Source organism: Narcine bancroftii, chromosome 5, assembly GCF_036971445.1.
Source record: "Narcine bancroftii isolate sNarBan1 chromosome 5, sNarBan1.hap1, whole genome shotgun sequence".
Lineage (NCBI taxonomy): Eukaryota > Metazoa > Chordata > Chondrichthyes > Torpediniformes > Narcinidae > Narcine > Narcine bancroftii.
In genome coordinates, this window is record NC_091473.1 from 228,249,189 (window position 1) to 228,270,997 (window position 21,809).

Here is a 21,809-nt window from a genome sequence, read left to right on the forward strand (position 1 = left end):
TTGCCACAAGCCTCAGTTTGGTCATCTGATTAGCTCCAATTCCTGTTGATTTTTCAAGTCAATTATCATTTAAGAACAAGTCCAAATTTAATGCTGTACATATTGTAAGGTCTTGTATTGGCCCATCAATAGACTTGGATGCTTCTGAAACTAAATTGTTTCCTGTTGCTTACCACAACTAGAAAAGGAATTGACAATTTTAGTTCACTGTCGCATCGAGCTTGGTGCTCAAAACATGAAATATTAGACGGGTGGGGGGGGGGGGAAGGAGGATATTGCTGTATATATTTACTTTAATCAGTATAAATTAAGCAGAAAAATTGAGGCTTTGGCTCGAGGCTTCAGCGTGAAGAGGCGGTAACTAAGCTAAGACTGGTGAGAGTTTCTTATTATTCTTTGATCTTGCATTCTTGCCAAGGTAGAACCATTAGAATGGCAGCAGGTTAGTGGTGTGTTTATTGTGTGAGATGTGGAAGTTCTGGGATACAGCTCTTGACAGACCATGTTAGAGAACAAGAGCTGAAGATCATCGAGCTTCAGCTCATACAGGAGAACAAGACTTTTATAGATAGGAGCTATAGGAAGGTAGTCACACCAAAGCTGCCAGAGGCAGGAAGCTGGGTGATTTGTCAAGAGAGGGAAAGGAAAGGCAGGTAGTGTAGGGCACCAGCATGACTATTCCCCCTCAATAATTAGTTTACCAGTTTGGACACTGTTTTTGGAGGGGTGGGGGGGAGTGGGGTCAAAACTACCTATCAGGGAAAAGCTACTATGACTAGGTTTCTGGCACTGAGCCTAGCCCTGTGGTTCAGAAGGGAAGGAGGGAGAAAAGAAAAGCTGTAGTGATAGCAGATTCAATAATTAGAAGGACAGACAAGATATTCTATGAACATGAAAGAAACACCCGGATAGTTTGTTGCCTCCCAGGTGCCAGGGTCAGGGATATTCTGAATCGGGTCCATGACATGCTGAAAAGGGAGGGTGAACAGACAGAAGTCATGGTACATAGTGGTATCAATGACATAGGAGGAAAAGAGATGAGGTCCTGAAGAGAGAATACAAGGAACTAGGTAGGAAACTGAAAAGCAGGACCTCAAGGGTAGTAATCTCAGGTTTTCTGCTTGTGCCACGAGCCAGTGAGGGTAAGAATAAGATGATATGGAAGATGTAGGCATGGCTGACCAATTGGTGCAGGGGCAGGGAATCAGATTTTCGGATCATTGGGATCTCTTCTGGAGAAAGTACCATCTGTATCAAAAGGACAAGTTACACCTGAACTGGAAGGGGGTGGGGCAGGGGGGAGTGGTGGCAATATCCTGGCAGAGATCTTTGCTATAGAGGGTTTCATCTAGTTTTGCAGGGGATGAGAAACAGAATGATAGGACAAAGAAAAGAGCAGATAGTAGAAAGGTTGATGCAATGTGTAGTGAGATGGTGAGGAAGGACTATCTGTGGAGGGAGCATAACTATAATTATTTGGAGGATTTGGAACCATAGAACGTTCCAGCACAGAAAACAGGCCATTCAGCCCTTTCGGTCTCTGCAAACCAATACAACTAGCTAGTTCCACTGACGTACTCTCATTCCATAACCCTCCAGACCACTCCATGTATTTATCCAATTTATTTTTAAAACTCAAGATTGAATCTGCCTTCACTGCATCAGATGGCAGCTCGCTCCACACTCCTACCACTTTTGAATGAAAAACTTTCCCCTCATACTTCTCCCCTTTCAGCCTAAAGCGATGACCTCTCGTATTTATCTCCCCTAACCTAAGTGGAAACATCCTACTCGCATCTACTCTGTCTATAACCCATATAATCTGATAAACCTCAATCAAGTCTACCCTCATTTTTCTTCATTCCAAGGAGTATAGTCCTATCGCGTTCAATCTTTCCCTGTAACTCCACTTCTGAAGACCTGGCAACATCTTAGTAAATCTTATCTGCACTCCTTCAATCTTATTGATATATTTCCTGCTGCTGGGTGACCAGAACTGCACACAATATTCTCAGCGTGGCTTCACCAATGATTTGAATAACTTCAACATAACATCCTAACTTCTAAATTCAAAATTTTGATTTATAAAGGCTAAGTTGACAAAAACTTTATTTAGAATGCCACCTTCAGGGAACAAAGTACATGAATTCCCAGATCGCTTTGTTCCTCCGCACTCCTCAATGGCCAACCATTTACTGTGTTTGTCTACCCTGATTCACTCTTCCAAAGTGCAACACCTCACACTTAATTGCGTTAAATACCATCAGCCATTTACTGGCCCAATATCCCAGCTGGTCCAGATCCCTCTGCAAACTTTGAAAATCTTCCTCACAGTCTACTACATCTCCTATCTTTGTGCCATCAGCAAACTTGCTGATCCAATTCACCACATTATCATCTAGGTCACATATAGATAACAAAAAATAATGGCCCCAACACAGAGGCCTGAGCCATACCACTCAACACAGACCTCCAGTCTGAGAAGCAACCATCTACCACCACTCTGTTTTCTTTCACCAAGCCAATTTCAAATCCAGTTTGCATCTTCTCTGTGTATACATAGTGTCCTAACCTTATGAACCAACCTCTCATGTGGAACCTTGTCAAAGGCCTTACTAAAGTCCATAAGTTCCCAACATCCACAACCTTTCCCTCATCAACCTTCTTGGTAACTTCCTCAAAAAAAACTATACAAGATTTGTTAAATGCAACCTACCACGCATAAATCCATGCTGACTGACCTTAATCAGCTGATGATGATCCAAATATCTATATATCCTATCTCTCAGAAATCCCTCAATTAATTTACATACTACTGATATCAAGCTCACTGGTCTATAATTGCCTGGTTTACTTTTGGAGCCCTTCTGAAACAGTGGGACAATATGAGCTATTCTCTAATCCTCCGGCACCTCCCCATGACTAAGGACATTTTAAATATATCTGCCAAGGGTCCTGCAATTTCAGCACTTGTCTCCCTCAAGATTCAGGGGATTTGTCTACCTCTATTTGGATGGGGCAGAATTTGTCAGGGGTGTCTTAGAAGGATTCCTGATCAACCGACCAGAGGAGAGGCCAAATTGGATCTAGTACTGAGTAATGAACTTGGTCAGATATAGACCTCTTGGTGGAGGAGCATTTCCGTGACCATGACCACAACTCCTTGACATTCAGCATTGCTATGGACAAGGATTGGAGTAGAGAAGATTATGAAGAGTTTAATTGGAGAAGGGCTAATTACATTGGGATTTGGCAGGGACTGGGAAGGGTAAATTGAGAACAGATGTTCTCAGGGAAAAACACAAAAGTAACATGGATGATGTTTGGAGACCACTTGTCAGCTTGTGGATAGGTTTGTCCCTTTGAGGCAGGAAAAGGATAGTAGGATAAGGGAAACCTGGTTGACAAAAGAGGTGTGATTAAAAAGTGTACACAAGGTTTAGGAAGCAAATGACAGGAGGGCACATATAATGTGAGGAACCAGTTTGATGGGTCCAAGAATTTAGGTCTAGATACAGACTGAATGTGTTAACAGTCTGCGAGGGAAATTTGCCACAGGGAGCGTAGAAGGTTGAGAGTGGATTTGATAGAGATATTTAAGATATGAGAGGGATAGATAAGAGTTGATGTGGATAGGCTTTTTCAATTGAGAGTAGGAGAGATTGAAACAAGAGGTCATGAGTTAAAAGTTTAGAAGTAACATGAGGGGGAACTTCTTTACTCAGAGAGTAGTGACTGTGTGGATTGAGCTTCCAGGAGAAGTAGTGGCAGCAAGGTCAATTTTGTAATTCAAGGAAAAATTGAATAGGCATATGGATGGGAAGGGAATGGAGGATTATGGGCAGGGTGCAGATAGGTGGGACTAGAAGGACCAAAATGGCCTGTTTCCATGCTGTAATTGTGATATGGAGTCACACTCATTCACACACTCCCACAAAGTACATAAAGCAATCTCATTGGCTACAACAAAATTAGCTCTAACTATTAACCATACTTGATGTAGATATACAGAACAGTATTCACCACCTCTTGGCCTCATGCAGGTAGAGCATCAATATTAAATAAGGACAAAAGAAACACAATATTATGATGATTAATCCATGAGCACCACAAAGCCCCGTGACTGGCACACCCCTTGATATTGATTCTCCAGCGTCAGGTCTTGGTCGTGACCTGGAATAAAGGTCAGGTTCATTCCTTGTGAAAAAGAGACCAAATTGTTGCATAAGTCAGGCTTTATACCCCCTGCTGGTCAATGGGTTCAGCCCAGGTGATTAATAGAGCCAGTGGCGACCTGTATGATCTTTTGAAAAGTTTATTACAAGGGATCTCAGCATGGGTGGTCTTGACCTTGATTGACAGATGTGGTGGCTTCCCACCAGGTTCATGCCAGACAGGTAATATGACACTCCACACTATAGCACATGAAAATTATATGGTAGCCAGGAAGGAACTGAAGAAAGGACTTGGGAGAGCAAGAAGTGGTCATGAGAAGGCCTTGGCAAGTTGGATGGAGGAAAACCCAAAGATGTTCTGGGCATACATAAAAAAAACAAAAGGATGACTTGAGTGAAGATAGGGCTGCTTAAGGATAAAGAAGGCATCGTGTGCCTGGAGGCAAAGAAGGTAAGCGAGGTCCAAAATGAATACTTTGCTTCAGTGCTCACCAGAGAGAGGGACCTTGGACATTACAAGGTCAGTTTAGAGCAAGCTTATGTACTGAAGCAAGTTGAAGTTAAGAAAGAGGACATGCAGGATCTTCTGAATAATGTTAGGATTGATAAGTCCCTGGGACCAGACAAGATGTACCCCAGGTTGCTAAAGAAAGAATGAAGTAATTGCAGGGGTGTTGGCAATTAACTTTGTGTCCTCCCTGGCTGTAGGGGAGGTACTGTGGAATTGGAGAATGGCAAATGCAGTCTCCTTGGGTTTTTTTAAATAAGGTTCCCTATGGTAGATTCATTCAGAAAGTCATGAGGTATAGGATTGATGGAACCTTAACTGTGTGGATTCAGAATTGGCTTGCCTGCAGGAAGCAGAGGGTAGTAGTTGATGGAAAGTATTATGCTTGGAGGCTAGTGACAAGTGGAGTTTCTGCAGGGATCTCTTCTGGGACCTCTTCTCTTTGTGATTTTTAGAAATGAATTAAAAGGATGTTTGTAGATGATACAAAGATTTGGTGTGTTTTGAATAGTGTTGAAGATTTCTGTAAGTTACAAGATGTAGACTGGATGCAGAGTTGGGCGGAGAAATGGCAGATTAAGTTGATGCTTTTCATAAGGTCAAACTTGAAGATGGAGTATATGGTTAATGGCAGGTTGTGGAAGAACAGAGGGACCAAATCCATAGATCTCTCAGGGTGGCCTCACAGGTTGATAGGATAGTTAAAAAGGCTTCTGGTATGCAGGCTTTCATTGGTTGGAGGATTAAGTTCAGGAGTCGTGAGGTCTATAAAACTCTGGTTAGACCACACTTGGAATATTGTGCTTAGTTCTGGTTGCCTCCTTACAGGTAGGGAGTGGAAGCTTCAGAGAAGGTGCAGGGGAGATTTACCAGGGTGGTGCCTGGATTGGAGAATATGTCTTATGAGAAAAAGTTAACAGAGTTTTCTCTTGGGAGGAAAGAAGAATGAGCAGTCAATAAGATTATGAGAGGCATAGATAGGATGGACAGCCAGCACCATTTTCAGGATGAAAGTAGCAAATACTAGAGGACATCTGCAGAAGGTGAGGGGAGGAAGGTTTAAGGGTTAAGTTTTCACACAGAGAGTAGTGGGTGCCTGGAACGCATTGCCAGGGGTGGTGGTGGAGCTGATACAATGGGACATTTAAAAGATCCTTGTACAGACACATGGACGCGTGGAAATAAATAGAGGGTTATGAATGTGAGGTAGCGAAGGTTTAGATTGTTGAGTAGGTTTATATAGGTCAGCATGAGCCGAAAGTCCTGTACTGTGCTGTAATGTCTATGTTGTATGCCCTTCAAACTGATTGAAGAATATTTTTAACTTCACATTGAATGCTATATTTCGAGTTCAACAATTTAGCCACATGAATGAATTTTCCATTGCCAACTCCATTTTAAAGTGTTTTTTATTATATTTTGATAATTCATGTTATGAATGAAATGCTAATTCTTCAAAATAGTCTGGCATTTGGAACTATTGGCTTTGAAATGCCCCTGGCTGTTTTGTAAACCCCAGCAATCTTTCTGTATTGGCAGAATGTTTCAGTAAGCTAATCACTCAGGTTTATTTTTCCCTGTAATTAGATGAATCTCTTTTATATTTATGACTTCTCACAGGTAAACATATTGGCTGATTAACATCCATATAGAGCATTGGAACAGACTATCAGAATATAATTATTAAATGTATATGACTGTCACATCGAATTTTTTTTTTTCAGTTTGGCAATGGAATCACTTGAGATGATATATGGTACTTGAACCCAACTGTCCAATTTGTGTAATTTAGCTTTTGACCAAAATGCAAAAGTTACATGTCATGGAGCCTTATGAAGTATCAATGACATTCTTAAAATGCCACAAAGGTTGTGAAATTAAGAAAATGGATATCGGTCTTTGTTATTCTGCAAAGCCATTTTTTTTTTGTGTTCCCAAGTTTCCTGTTGAATTCTTCTTGTCCATAAACATTCATAAGATCTTAACACGAGTAAAATGAGTCAAGAACTTTCATATGAAGTAAGCACATGTTTGTATGGCTTTGTAGAAAGACTGATCATTCATATTGTATCCAAGAAAGGGAAATTGCAAACTGCACATTGCCCGAAATCTTGTTGTGTCAGTGCAACATTATGTATGTGAACTTGTGTGGGTTTTCTAATTTTTCAGTTGATTCATATGGGAAGTGTGGGTGCAATTCTTGTGGGTTTTATAAATAAGAGCTTTAAAATGTTGACTGAGTCTTGTACAGTGCTGTTTGGTACTGATGTTTGTTGATTGGCAATGCGAACATCTAAAAAGGGAGCAGAAATTTGATTCTGACTTCATCATTGCGTCAGCAGGTTCTCAAGACTCTGGGGCTGAGAGTTCAGGAGTAAAAGGTGAATGTTTTCTATGTGCATGAATAAACCTGAAAAAAAATTATGAATTATTTCTAATTCAAAGGCATTTTGAATGAGAGTTTACATAACTTATTTTTGGTTAAAGTTATTTTTTGTTATTCAATGAATATGCAATTCATTTTTTTTTTTGCTGAGCTCAAAGAAACCCTTCATATTAACTGGATTAAACTGTCATGCATTTATTGGAATTAGCTAACACACTTTCCAATGAATAACGAGTTGTTTTGTTGCAGGATGAATTTACATTAGATTCAAGATTCCTTTTATTGCATGTAAAAGTGCAAAATTGTTGTTTGCCAAAGAGTCATTGCCGTTATTGCCTGACGTCCCTAACAATAGGAGAAAGAGAATCAAAAGCTATGTCCACAGCCTCACGGACTTCTTTTCAAACTGAAACTCCAGATCCAAACCTTTAATATAAACATTAAATTACACACATGGCTGAGGAGGAATAGTTGCCAGCAATCTGGGAGAGCAATTTTCAGATATCATTGCAAGATTATTTTGTCCACGAGTAATGTCTTGTGGAAATTTGGACCTTCAACAATCCATCATTCCTTTAAAGGTAGTTCTGGATGTCTGTCTCCAGTAATTTTCAGAAATAATTTTCAGAACTTTTCAAATGTGCTAAATTGCAATTGGGTCAGTTTAAATGTAAATTTCCATTCTTCTGACATTCTTGTAGTTCTTGCCATTCTGGTTGCAGAGAAAACATGAAATATTTTTCTCTCATGGGCCATTTCTATTGAGGCCATTACTTTATTATCCTTCCCAACTGTGATTTTAATTGTGAAAGACAAGCGAGTCTAAGGCGACAAAACCTCCCTTCTTGACAGACTGAATGTCTTCAATGTATGGTTCGACGAGAAGAACAGGCTGAAGAATGAACCCTCTGCAGAGCTGCAGCTGAAGAGGACCCAATCCAAGGTGAACTCGCACATGACAGCATACCTGGTCAGGTATTGAAGGATTGTACAGACCAACTAATGAACCTTGTGGACCTTTTTGATACCTCTCTGCAGCAGTTCATTGTCCCTGCGGGTTTCAAGGCAACCATCATATTCCTGGAACCAAAGAGGGCAACAGTAATAGGCCTCAATGACTACTGCCTTGTGGCACTGACCTCCACCTTTTATGAAATGCTTCAAGTGTTTGGTGCTTGAACACATCAAAGCACACCTCCCTGAGACACTGGACACATTTTTATTTGACTTCAGACAGAACCTTTCTACTGATGATGCTGTAGACTTGCACCTTCACTCATCCTGACGCACTTGGAGAATGTCACTTCATACACCAGGTAACTGTTCATTGACTTCTTGGCATTTAATATGATAATTTCCCAGAGGCTCATTGAGAAGCTGTCCTCGCTGGAACTAAAAAAAACCCTCTCTCTTACTGAATTCTGGACTTCCTAACCGAAAGACCACAGTCTGTCTGGGTTGGCAGTAGAACATTAAGCATCTTCATGCTCAGCCTGCTGCTTTTCATGTCATCGACCCACGACAGCATCGCCAGATCCAGCTCCAACAGAGTCATCAAGTTTGCAGATGGCACAACGGTCATTGGCCTCAGCAGCAGCAACATCAAAGAGTTGCACTGCAGAGAAGAGATGCAAAATCTCATGAAATGGTGCGAGATTAACAACCAGCCTCAAAGAAGACAAGATAAAGGAGATGATTGTGTTCTTTGGGAGGACCAGGGACAACTACGCTCCACTACTCATTAATAACTCAATAGTGGAGAGTAGAAGACCAAGATCCTTGGAGTCCACTTAAATAGTGACCCATCCAGGACACGTAATATTTCCTCCCACAGGAAGGCACAATAACAACTGCAGTTCCTGAGAAGATTGAGGTGGGCAAGGCTACTGTCCGCCATCCTGTCAACTTCCAACAGGAGCTCTATCGAGAGCATCCTAGTCGATGGCATCACGGAGTGATATGGTGGCTGCAGAGCATTGGATCTGAGGTGAATCCATATAACCATAAGAATGGCAGAGAGGATCACTGAGGTCTCTCTCACTACCATCAACGTGATCTACCGGGATCGTTCTATGAAGAGGACACACAAAATCTTTCAGGACCCCTACCACCCCAAACACAGCATCTTCCAGTTCCTCCAGTCGAGAAAGAGATGCTGTGTTCAGAACCAGAAGCACCAGGCTGTGAAGCAATTCCTTCTCATGGGCAGTGAGATGATTGAATGGCTCTAATATTTATTGAACAATATTTATTTATTTTTATTTGTGTATGTGCATACTGCATTTGTATTATTTGTCTGTATGTGTGTTGGCATGTTTTTGCACCGAGTACAGGAGAACATGGTTTAATTGGGTTATACTTGTATGCATGATAATGAACTTGAAATCTAGTGTTTTCAGTTCAGAAGGTTCTCACTTCATAATCATTTGATAAAACATTTTATTTTAGTAATGTTGTGTTGGCATTCAAAAAGAAAATCACTTCAAGCTGCGTACTACAAAATTTGCAGTCAGGCAAAAAGGCACTGTGATTAGAACATATAGAATTGTGGGTTATTGGTTTCACTTCATTGAGGAAAATTGACCATGAGAGCAGAATTATCATGGATATTTCTATTAAAATTGTTAACTGAACCTGCTTGTGTAAAAACATTTGCAAAAACATTTTGTTTCAAAAATGATAAAATGGAGTTCCTTTTTGTGATAAAACAAGTTTATATATTGTTTTGATATTTGTAACCCAATTAGAAACCCAGAAAGTAAATTGTAGTTTGCAAGGTGTTTGAAAAAAATCACACCAAAGCAAATTAACAACTGAATTTTCAACAAAAAAAAGTCAGTGCTACTTGGGATCTTGAGAGCAAAACCAAGGTATTGGTGAATAACTATTCTCAACTGAAATGAATCTAGACACAATTCCATCCCCCCCCCCCCCCCCCCCCCATCATAACATTGAGTTAATGTAAGACTGGAATTATTTGCAGGCTGATTTTGTAGGTTAGAAAATGTACTTTAACTGGTTTTAAGTTTAAATTTTAAGAATGATCAAGTTGAAACTTTTAAAAAATGTCAGGTGTCTGTTTTAAAGAATAAAGAGTTGTCTTTATTATTGTAATTTGTATTGTGTAACAAAACAGCATCCAGCTCTGAAATGGAAGTAATATGACATATTAAGGGCAATGCTCAAAAGTGCAAGAGGAACTTGGCAAATCCAGCACAATTGTGTATTGCACTCGACATATTGTCTTGTTTGACATATTATGAGAATGGTGAAGAAGTATTGTGCTGGAATATTTGTGATGACAGGATAGATTACCCTTCATGGAGAGTGAAAATGTAACCTATTGCCATAGATGAACCTTTCCAGTTGGAACAATTGAGAGATTATTCTGGTTTAAACTCTTGAACATTTAATTTGAACAAGCTGGCTGTGATATGCTGTAGGGTTTATCTAAATTTTTCCCAGCTCCTCACCCACACTCAGCACGCTCACTTCTCGAAATAAATCGGTGAATGTTAAGTGAGAACAATTTTAATATCTTGACTTCAGCATTTAAACGGTTTCTGAGCATTCCACACCCCAATAGATTTGATCCAGCAAGAATAACAAGAGAAAGGAGTAGATTATGCAGCCCTTGTCTGTCAATCATGACTTTGGATACGACTTTTTATTGTCCTCTGGATCCTAAATTAGCCATTGTTTACTTTGATAATTATGCCTTCAAGGTTTAGGCTCGTCAGCCAGAGGCAACAGTTTTCCAGCAACAGCTCTATAAATCATGCATCGTGTCTCAAATCTGTCACATAGCAGGATTACGCACAAAAATGCCACGAAGTAAAACTGGATAGTAGAATTTCCTGAAATTCAGATTTCACTTGTCCGAGTACATACATGGCATCACCTAAAACCCTGAGATTTTTACCTACAGGTGAGGCAGAATTACCGCTAATTGGAAGGTGCAACAAAAAAAATGTACACAAACCAAGAACTATAAACAGATAACGAATGTAAACAAACTGCACAATAAAGAGAATTATAAAGAAAGAAAATCAATAAAGTGCACAGGTACGGGTCCTTAAATGAGTCTCTGATTGCGTTTGTCGTTAAGGAGACTGTTGATGGAGGGGTAGCAGCTGTACCTTGGCATAAAATCCCAAAGGGATTATTGTTGTTGTTTCATATCCTAGTATTGGCCGCTGAAATTTCCTTGTTTACAGTCGGATCCCCAACTTGGAAAACGGGTGCAGGTGGCAAAAGTCGAGCAAGTGACCAGTCGACAGGAACTGCTTCTCCTAATTCTTTAAAAATACCGTGGAGCCGACTGCTCTCCAGCAGTGTAATTGTTCGCGTTGACGACTTGGATGTTTATCAGGTAGGGATAGAGTATGACGTGGATTCTGCTTGTGATGTATATCAATTCAAATTTTGACATTTATGAAATGCATTCTCAGCTCAGTCAACTTGAGAGATGAGTAATAACTTTAAAGGAATTGTTAAATACTCCTGACCCTTTTATTATAATTTCGCTGATTATCAGTATTGCTCTTGAATATTGATTCTCACAGTCATTTTGGTGATTCTTTTCATTTTTCCCATTTTATTGCCAAAAAAAATCTATTCAGATAGATGCTGGAAACAGCAGTTGATTGCATAGTCATGTTAAATCAGCAATCCCGAAGCATTTGTTGAAATCCTATGGTACAGTTCAATTAATGAACTGAATTAAATTTGAAATACATTTCAAGCATCAGTTTTGGAGACAATGGGAGGAAGAAGGAGTCTTTAAAAAAAAACTTCCGATGCTTGCTTAGCTGGTCTTTGTGTGAATCCTAACTCATGGTCATGATTTGACTCATAACCCCTAGTAAATGGCAAAGCCAGCCACTCCATTACATTAATTCACTGCTATAAAACAAATTATTCTTGCAGATTAGCACTTCAATTGAGATAACTCTCTTATCGACCAATTAAGCCACAACCTGACATTTGTCATTCTCAGAAATTTATAATTTTCAGCTTGAAGTCTCATGTCACTAAAGTCAGGCAGCATCTACACTCTGAGGCCAACTTATCTGGCATTATGATGGATAAAGTCAATAGTGAGTGGTCTGACAGTAGCCGAGAATATACTCAATTTTCACTATCCTACCCTCCAATTGGGCTGAATCCAAAAAATAAATCAATTCTTGAGGAGGAATTGTGTTGTCTCAAGTAAAAGGAGTAATCCCTTTCTCTCAGATTCCACCTTCTAAATGAGATTCAGCTCTTTCATAAAGGCCAGGGTGGATTTGTCCTTGACTGGATCCAGACAAAAATTAGAGTCCCTTTCAAACAAAACATTCTCACACCTTTCGGATACTTTCCACACATATGTCCTGGATAATTTTTTTGTCATTGAAATTCAAGGCATAAATATTCATGTGTCCAGGGTTCAGAGTATATTTGGGGGCTTTCCAGGAGCATTTGACTTCAGGTGTGAGATAAAGGGGCTTGAATTATGAATGTGAGGGTAAAGCCGTCTCAAGACAACATTGTGCCATGAAAGTTCAATTGCAAGTCACTCTTGAAATCTAAAATCATGGCTATATAAATATTTGAGCCCCTGTAACATTATCGTTGTGTGCCCTTAATTGATTTGGTATTGTTTGAAATCTGTAATCTAGAACAACTGCAACTTTTGACATTATGTCAGAATAGATATATTTTTGAATAATCATTATGATCAGAGTCACTGAGGCCCTGAGGCCTTGCACACAGTTTCATCAGTTAATCAGTTTTATATCGCGTTGTTCCTCAAAGACACTTTCATTTCCTCTTTTGAGCTTTAAAGCAAGGAAAATGTCACTTTGGAATCTCAAGATAACTTGGATTTTCATAGAGGGCATTTTGTGTGCTTCCCAGATCACTCATGCTGTAATGCTCTTAATAAATCATTTTGTGTTGAATCTTTGCCAAAAAGCTGTAATTCTATATTGTAGACAATAATCTCGGGACTTTTGATCTACTTTGGCCAGGTTGTTATAACATTTATATAAAGAAATAATATATAAAGAATACAAGTCCCGCATCGGACTTGTCAGCCACCAACGAGCCTGCAGCAGACGTGGACACACCCCTCCATAAATCTTCGTCCGCGAAGCCAAGCCAAAGGAAGAAAGAAATTCATTATAGCATGATGTGGTTCACATGATATTAACACTTAATATTTTTGAAGGTCTCAGCAGCAGATGAGCATAGTAAGAAGCCCACAACCTTCCTTTCCTGCAACAGAGGGACTTACCATCTTCCATCTGGCATGTCTGCAATTCACCTTGAATTTACTGAATACTATTTCCCTGATAGCAAAGAGTTTCCTGGTAAGACTTTTGCATATTTAGAATAAGAAATTATTAATCAATCTTTAAGCTAATGTTAGGTCATATATTACTAACATTTGTTTTACTACATATCCTTGTTCATAGTGATCATATTAGGATATAAATTGTATATGTAAAAGTAATCTTTTGTTAACCTAACAGGCGTAACATCAATTTGTGATCAAAGAACACCAGATTAACAGGCACAACAACTGACATGAACATGGGAATCCATGCAAATTATCTTTTTAATGGAGTTCTATTTTTATCTGTCATCTTGCTCCACAATGTTTTTGAGTTGAGTAATTTAGTGGCATGTATTTCATAGAATTACTTCCTCTACATTTCATAGAATGTAGATTATAAGGCGCTTTGTGCTTGGCCCATCAGTTTGAAAGAGCTGAATCGTTCATTACAATACCTGGCCTTTAGCCACATCTTTTCCACATTTGTTTCTTTTTGGCTGGAAGCTCGAGGTACAAACTTGTAGAATTGGAAAAATCGTGAATTAACACAGCAGATTGCAAGGTCATTTGATTTGCAATTCCTGTAATAATGGGAGATTATAAGAAGCATGGGTTAAATGCTCGATTGATCAACCTCAGTGATAAGATCCACATTTTAATCTGTGCTGCCCAAATTTGCCAATTAACCTATAAAGTTTTTGGAGGGTGGTAGGAAACTGGAGCACCCCAACAAAACCTATGCTGAAATGGGAGAATGTACAAACTCCTGACAGTCAGCTGGATTCTAACCCAGGTTGCGGGCACTGTAGTCAGGTTGTGCTGTCAGGAGTAATTAATTCCCCACTCATCTGCTGTCCCTGATTAGGCTCTATACCACGAGGATGCTACATAATTGGTGACCAAGAATGGACTTGAATCCATGGCAGCCAATAGTCCTGGCAACAGGATGAAGATGGATAAAATTGTCCAAGGTCTTAGCTGTTGACACAGTACCATTCCATCGTTCGAGGAGAACTGGAGGGAGATGGACTTTGGAAATGGTATTTAAGTCCTCAATGAACTCTGGAATGGTACAAGAATCTGGGCTCACAGAGAGACCCAAGACAAACCCAGTCTGAGTTTGTAGCTCAAAGAATAATGAGAGGTCTTAATTTTGACTGAGATTGGACACCATGTATTTTGAATGGAAGTATATATGTAGCATCTTGGTGCTTGTCTGTTGACCATGCATTTAAGATTTGAATAAGTCATGTCAACTTTGCACCCTTTGGGAGTGGTCTATTTCTAATATAACTGCAAATTAGGCACAATACCTCAGCCTGGCCCCAAGCTTCCTATGATAATGTAGTGAAGAAGGCTGGAAGTCATTTGTTGTTGTTCAGAATTAAATCAATTCCATTCCCATTCTGTTTGTCATCCTGAATTTTCCCCTCCCAAATATTTATCTAGTTTGTTGAATTACATCTTTTCAAATAATGCAATCAAGATTATCATGATCATCTGTGCTTTTTAAAATATTTCTCCTCATCTTGCCTCTTTTATTGCATATCATAAATCTTTGTTTTCTAGTTGCTGATAAGTAGCAGAATTTAATTTCTGGAAAATGTTTAATTTCCTGGGCATATTTCAAATCAGTGCAGTTGTCATACACAAATGAAAATAAGCAATTAAATTAAGGATGACTGAACATAATTTGAAGCTATTCATGAATTGTATTATGTGAATTATTTTGGGCAGTGTGATGTAATATTTGGGAATGTTATTGGGAGATAAATTGGTAAAATTAGAGTAGGTTACATCCATACACTTTAAAACAGATCTTATTTAAAATACTGAAGAATTCATATTCAGTGACTTTACAGAAACTATGGAGAATGCTATGCACATTTCACAAGTAGGTGCTAATTGAAATGATGACATGAATAGACCATTGTCTTGGACTGGAGTCAGGTCGGCTGCGTTGAACATTTCTGACCTCTCTGCAAAGTGCTCACTCAAAGGTCAATGAGAGGTTTGATTAACTAAAACAATGGATGGAAGCAGAAGACTAACTCCTATTGTTTGCTGGAGAAGGAGGGGGTTTTGTAAGTGAGAGAGAGAAGGGCATGTGGCTGGCAGTTAGAATCTGAGATGGAGTGTCAGCCAGGAGAAGCTTGTTGGAACTGAAACAGAAACTCCAGAGTGGTGGATGGCTGGAAGTGCTATCTGTATGATGTTTCTCTGAGAATAAATGGAACAGAAAGGAACTCTATAGTAGCCTGAAAGAAAGAGGTTATCATCTGGAGAATCCTGATGGGGCAAGTTTCATCAGCAAGACATTGAGGTGACTAATGTTGGTACCTCAGTTGTGTTGTGGAAATCCTGGAACAACTCTCTCTGCAAACCTACGAGAACCTTCTTGAGCAGTAAACATTTACCTTTCAAGCACCAAAGCCTGGTGAACTTTATACATGTTAAATTCTGTGCACAGTATAAGAATTGCCTGCAACCAGAGAACTCGGAAGAATGAGAAGTGAGATTGAACTGTGAACCAAAGAACTTTTCTTAAATTTATACACATTACATACACGTGTGCTTAGAATTAGAAGGGAGTTAAGTTTAAAATTTGATTCTGTTTTCATGTTTAAAGATGATTAAAAACAACTTTTTTTAAAGTGATTACTTGTCATGGTGAATGTTTATTGCTACTGGGTTTTGGGGTCCTTTGGGCTCGTAAAAGTAGCCTGTAGTTAATTTTTCTGTACAGTTGCATGATTTTCATTCCTTGCTGCTACATGTGTTACAAGATCAAACCAACAACCACAAAGAAGGCATATCACATGGGTAAAGATAAACAATTACTTTATTAACCAAAAATTCACCGTCAAATTTTAATTCAAAATCCCCATTTTTATAACAATGCCCACTGGTTACTATGCAAATTTCTATAACAGTGTAAAACTAATAAATTCCCCAGCCTAAATATAACGTACATAATTAAAGTCTTTTCCAACCTGCCCACGGAAAAACTTAGAAACAAAACAAACACAAAACACACAAGATTCACAAAACTTCGGTCTCAACCGAAGCAAAGGTCATAAACAAAATTCAGGTTGTTTGGTAAACTGAAGCCAAAAGATCTTTGAGAGAGAGCACAAAATTCGAAGTTGTCTTCTTGTGTTTCTTGCAGAGAGAGGAACAATGGCTTGGTCCAGATCCTTCTGGCTGCCTTCGGAATGTTCATCCCTTTCAAAATGCCCAACATTCTAAACTGCCTCCCAGCCAATGACTCTGCTTGGGCCTCCTTCCATTTCACAGTCTTCCAAGTCCAGAAATTTCTAGATCATCTTCTGCACATGCCCAGTCCGTCTCCCACTCTCTCACCCTTGGCTCTCTAAGGCAAACTGTCACTTTCCAACACAAAACCACACAACACATAGGCCAATACACAACACAGAACTCTGTAACACATGCTAATTTGGATGTGTAGAGCAAAGACTATGACGTATATCACCTCGACTTCTCTGGAAAATTTGGCAATGTCTTCAAATGGAAAGAGCATTATGGCTCTATCAAATCTGGAGACTGAATTCCAACAAATAAGTTCATGTTATCATTTATTATAAGGAATTTTGAATTTCAACAATATTATATTAGTGAGCAAATTGTATTAATAATTATTTGTGAAAGCTTGCCTTTCATTAGTTCAGCTCTAATATGATTTAAAATCTGATTGTCCTATTTAAGAAATTTTCATCTCAATTGTGCTGTACTTCAAGGTATAGGAGTTGGAATAGGCCTGTCTCTTCATTGCAGTTTGGAGAAAGCTGTTGTTTGGTCTGCAACACAGTCAGATTCAAAATCAAACTGAATTAGTTCTTGAAACAACAACTTTTGTTTGACCAAATTATAAGGATAAACTTTATGGTTTCCCAAGCCTCCAGGATCCACACTTGTGTGCTGCTTTATCTCCTCCTTTTGCTCAACACTGTCAAATACATTTCATACCTATTTGAAAGTGACAGATATATTTCGTTCAACGAGTTGACCAAATGTAGCCTCTATGTTGTTAACTAATTTTTTCAAGTAAATTGTTTCATTCTTTGTTTCTATTTTTTTTCTCCACTTGCAGTGCCTTTCCCCAATCTTTATGTAAAGTTGAATGCCTTGCAATTTACATTGGATCCAGTGAGTATGCTGTGGGTGAACTCCTTCTCTTTAGACCTATATCAGACCCTTCAACAGTTCAAAGCCATCTATAAATTGAATAATTCTGTGAAAGTGGATGAACATGTCGACTTCTGCATGAATGGACTCATGCTCAAGGTGAGCCATTGCCTAATGTATTTAATAATAATGTATGCAGTCAAGGTTCATGGATGATGTGGAATAAAGGTCTGTTAGGGATTTTTTTAAATTTGGTTGGAGGCAGATGACTACTTTCAGAAGAAACAATTCCATTATTCTGAGCCCAATCGAAATGTTTCACAGAACAATTATTAGATTACAAAATTCTCTAAAATAAAGCAGTTAATATTATAATCTACAATTATTACAATAAACAAAAGTGCTTGGGAAACTCAGCAGGCCATGCAGCATCCATTGGCAATCAACATTTCAGGCCTGATATTCCTGACGAAGGGTGCTTTTGTGGTTTGCACTAGTCCTGCAAATTTTCTTGTTCAATTAGTATTATCGTTCTCTGTGATCTTTACTTGATGAGATCTGCCTCCAATAGAAATGCACTAGTTGTCACAAAATTCAACACAGTATATGTACTATACACCATACCCTTCAGCTCACTGAACAGTATTGTGATATTGTATTGCTTGGACAATAAAATTGGCTTTTTAATTGCACATGAGTGAATTCTGCCAGATTTTTGTCATTTATGTAAGTGATCACACAGTAAGCACGTCATAACAAAAGTTCAGAGGAGGAAATGGGAAAACATAGAGCAAGATGAAAAAATATTTCCAGTTTTAAAAGATGTTAAAATTATAACTGCATACTGCTCATTTTACTGCAGGATCCACAGAATCTACTTTGGGTTATAATCCTGTGTGATGCGCATCATTGTTGAATCAACAATCTTTGAACAATTTACCGTGCTTTAATCACATTATATTTTACTATTCCAATGTGGGATGTTGTTTGATTTTATAATGGGTAATGTGGATCATGGCCTTGTCATTAAAAAAAAACCTCTTATTCACTTATGCTCTTTCTGGAAGGTGATCGACGACCCTTGTCCAAACAGGCCAACATTTAACTCCAGAGCAATCTGACTGATGTTTCATAGCATTCTGAAATGAAATGACATGAAAAACTATTCAATTCAAGAACAGTTAGGGATTAGTATTAAATGTTGATCCTGTTAATGGATCCACAACTGTTAAAATAATTATTTTTAAAAATCCATTCCCTCAATTTGAATCTGCTTTCAGCACCCTTTCAAATTGTACATTCCTTTTCATAAATTCAGTTCACAATGACATATTTTGAACAAAATAATACAGTTTTTTCTCGATTCTTTTTGTCTTCACCCTTCAACTCTTATTATTATCTGTGTATGGTTACTAACCTTGCTGCTAGGTGAAATAGTTCATCATTTACTCGATTGAAGCTGACCATCACTTTGGTCATCGTGGTCAAATCTCTTTCTCTTAGAGCACAAAGGGTTGTATCCTGTAAATATGTTGTCTACAAGATGATACTTAGTTTCTTTCTCATGTTAATCTCAATCAGCAGATGTAAAATGCCCTCCATAATGTTTGGGACAAACATTATTTGCCACTGTGGTCCACAGGTTTAAATTTGTAATCAAACAATTCACATGATTTAAGTGCACATACCAGATTTTATTCTATATGTGTACATGTAGAAATCACTGCATCTTTTTATATACATACCTTCTTTGCTATGCTATCCACTCTGAGGACACTTTCAGTGAGCTTTGGACTTTCATTGTTTCTTTATATATTTTATTACTAAAATTTTGTTCATTAGGATTTTATTTTGTGTTTCTTTATCTTGTAGTTTGTAATTCCGGTGGACCAGAAGACTTTGGCACATCCAGACAAGCCACAATACCTAACGATTCAGACTTCAGATGTTGTGGCTACAAACACAAGGCACTCTCCACATTGTAAGCACACTGATCTCCAAATGATGCTAAAAGCTTTTAAAAACTCTGAATTCTTTCATATGTCATATAAGGAGTTCCCTAAATCTGTAGACAGTTTTGATGTGCTTCGAGATGCATTTTTTAATCATGCTTACGAGCAACAAACTAATCTGGACAGAATTTTCACACTAAAGAACCTTACCCTTGATGCATTAAAAGGATCAGCATCTGTAAACATATGGTCACTCCATTTTTCTCAACTCTGGTTGGACTTTGAAGGTATAGAGAGATTGAAGGGCAAATCTTTCAGCTTTGTGGATGCATTTCCTCTTTCCATATGGGTGTCTCTGCCATCCAAGGCACAATCCTATTATTCAACATCCACAAACAAATCTGATTTGGAAGAGGCCAAAAGTAGTGTAGATCATGGATTTAATTTGTTCAGCTGCACAGACTCCATTGTAAATTGTCTTCAGATTAATGTAAAACCAGATAGCTTGGACACACAAACACTCAAATCTTCCGAAGGGACTGATGCCCATCTGAATGCTCATCAGGTACGAGTGAAGGAATCCAATGGGAAGAATGGCTCTGAGGCAGATGTACATGTTCTTGTGTATAGCACTGCCCATGTAAAAGCACGCATGAACCACTACCATTACCTTGCATTGCTGCGGTTAAAGGAATGCCTTGCTCAGCTGCAAGATGACTTGACTCAGGATAAGGAAAGGTTGATGGAAAATAGTGTTGTATCTTCCAGTACTTCTATAGGATTATTAATTAATAGTGTTGAAATTGCTTTGCTGCTCCATCCTGTTCCAAGCACTAGTTGTGATTTACAGTCCCAAAATTCTGAAGGCACAAGCCTTGCTGAGTCAGAGCTTTCTCCTTCGGAAAGTGGAGAGAGATTGGCTGTGGAGGACAAGCCTTTAGACAGAGCAAGTGATCACTTGGACAATACCATCAGTTCCCTTGATGAAAATGAAATTCACAATGGAGATTTGAGAATGATTACCTCATTGGATTATGGAGCTTCAGCTCAAGATGGAACAGTTGAGAGCTGTACTCCTTTTTTATATGCAGATGCAATTCAATCATCTGAAAAAGGAACTGTGGAAGAAGCATATGAAGTAGTGGAGTCACTGGTGGTTGAGATTCCAGAAGATAGCTATGATCATGGCATGCCAAACCTTTCAGAAAAAAGTGAGGCTTTGGATCTACAAAAGAGTGGAGCATTGGGCACAGTTTGCACACCTTTTGGGGATGCTGACGTTGATTCAACTCCGACGAATGTCTCAAAGGATGTGGCGAAAGAAGCTCTGCTTATGACTGTAGGTTTAACTAAGGAAGCAGTTTCTCTCACTAAAGATGCTTTTAGTCTCAGCAAGGAGAAGATGGCGAATACTGTTCAAAAGATGCTTTCTCTGTCGTCATCCAGGTATGAAAAGTTTCTGAAGGTGTTAAATAATACATTTGGTTCTTTTACACATGTCAGCAACTGAACCTGCATAAAGGTAAATTAAGTAGACCTCTTGGCAAAAAGTTAAAGTGCCTTTCTTTTCCCCTTCAACACCAAAATGTTGGGGAAAGGAAAAAAAGCAGGTTCCCTCCTTGAATGGTTTTGTAAGACTTTGAACTTTAGAAATGACAAGATCCACTTGAATGCTGCTGAGAGTTTGTCTTCCCCTTCCACCACTTTTGCTGAATAGATGAATTGTGGGGAATAGCTTATAAAAACAACAAAAGCCGTTTTCTTGAGCATTCTATTTTTTTAACCAAGGACGACTGTTGTAAGATTAAAAGTTCATTTAAACCTTAATGTGGAACTTGGTTTTCACAAGTGGACAGTCCTTGAGTTTTTATTTGCTTCACTTGTTCACATAAAAACAACCACAAGGTGCTGATCTGCAGCAGTCACAATCACCCATTTAACCTGCAGCAGGTTGATTGTGGCAATTAAAGGCACATTGTTTGTTACCTGTGAAAATAGCATTGGTGAGAGGATTACTGAATCTGGGAAACAGTGCTGCCAATGCACGAGCGTCCCAGAGAATGGCTCCAGCTCCTGGTCAGATTAGCCCGAGCATTGAAGGTTTAAATCAATTGGAGGCCCAGATTAATCTTGAAATTTAAAAAAAAAACTTAAAATTGACAGGGAACTATATGCAAGTTAATCTGCAGAGAACACAGGTGGCAGGTCCCTCCCCTGAATGCAGAGAAGCCAGACTAGCAGACAATTTTTTTTTGTTAAAACTACTTTGGAGTTGTCATCAACAGCTTGAGCAACTTTAAATGATTTGCCTTCACTATTC

General features: G+C 38.8%; 1 protein-coding gene across 2 annotated transcripts in view; it reads left to right on the forward strand.

The window, feature by feature from the left end:
* bltp3a (bridge-like lipid transfer protein family member 3A) overlaps positions 1-21,809 on the forward strand; it is a 129,094-nt gene that overhangs the window by 70,518 nt on the left and 36,767 nt on the right. For both annotated transcript variants that reach the window (XR_011358402.1, XM_069941566.1), the window contains exons 12-16: positions 7,026-7,064; positions 11,287-11,441; positions 13,284-13,425; positions 17,503-17,696; positions 19,410-20,935. Coding sequence is in view for 1 of the 2 variants with exons in the window: in XM_069941566.1 (XP_069797667.1) it covers positions 7,026-7,064; positions 11,287-11,441; positions 13,284-13,425; positions 17,503-17,696; positions 19,410-20,935 (2,056 nt within the window). In the remaining variant the exon portion in view is untranslated. The remainder of the gene's footprint in view (positions 1-7,025; positions 7,065-11,286; positions 11,442-13,283; positions 13,426-17,502; positions 17,697-19,409; positions 20,936-21,809) is intronic.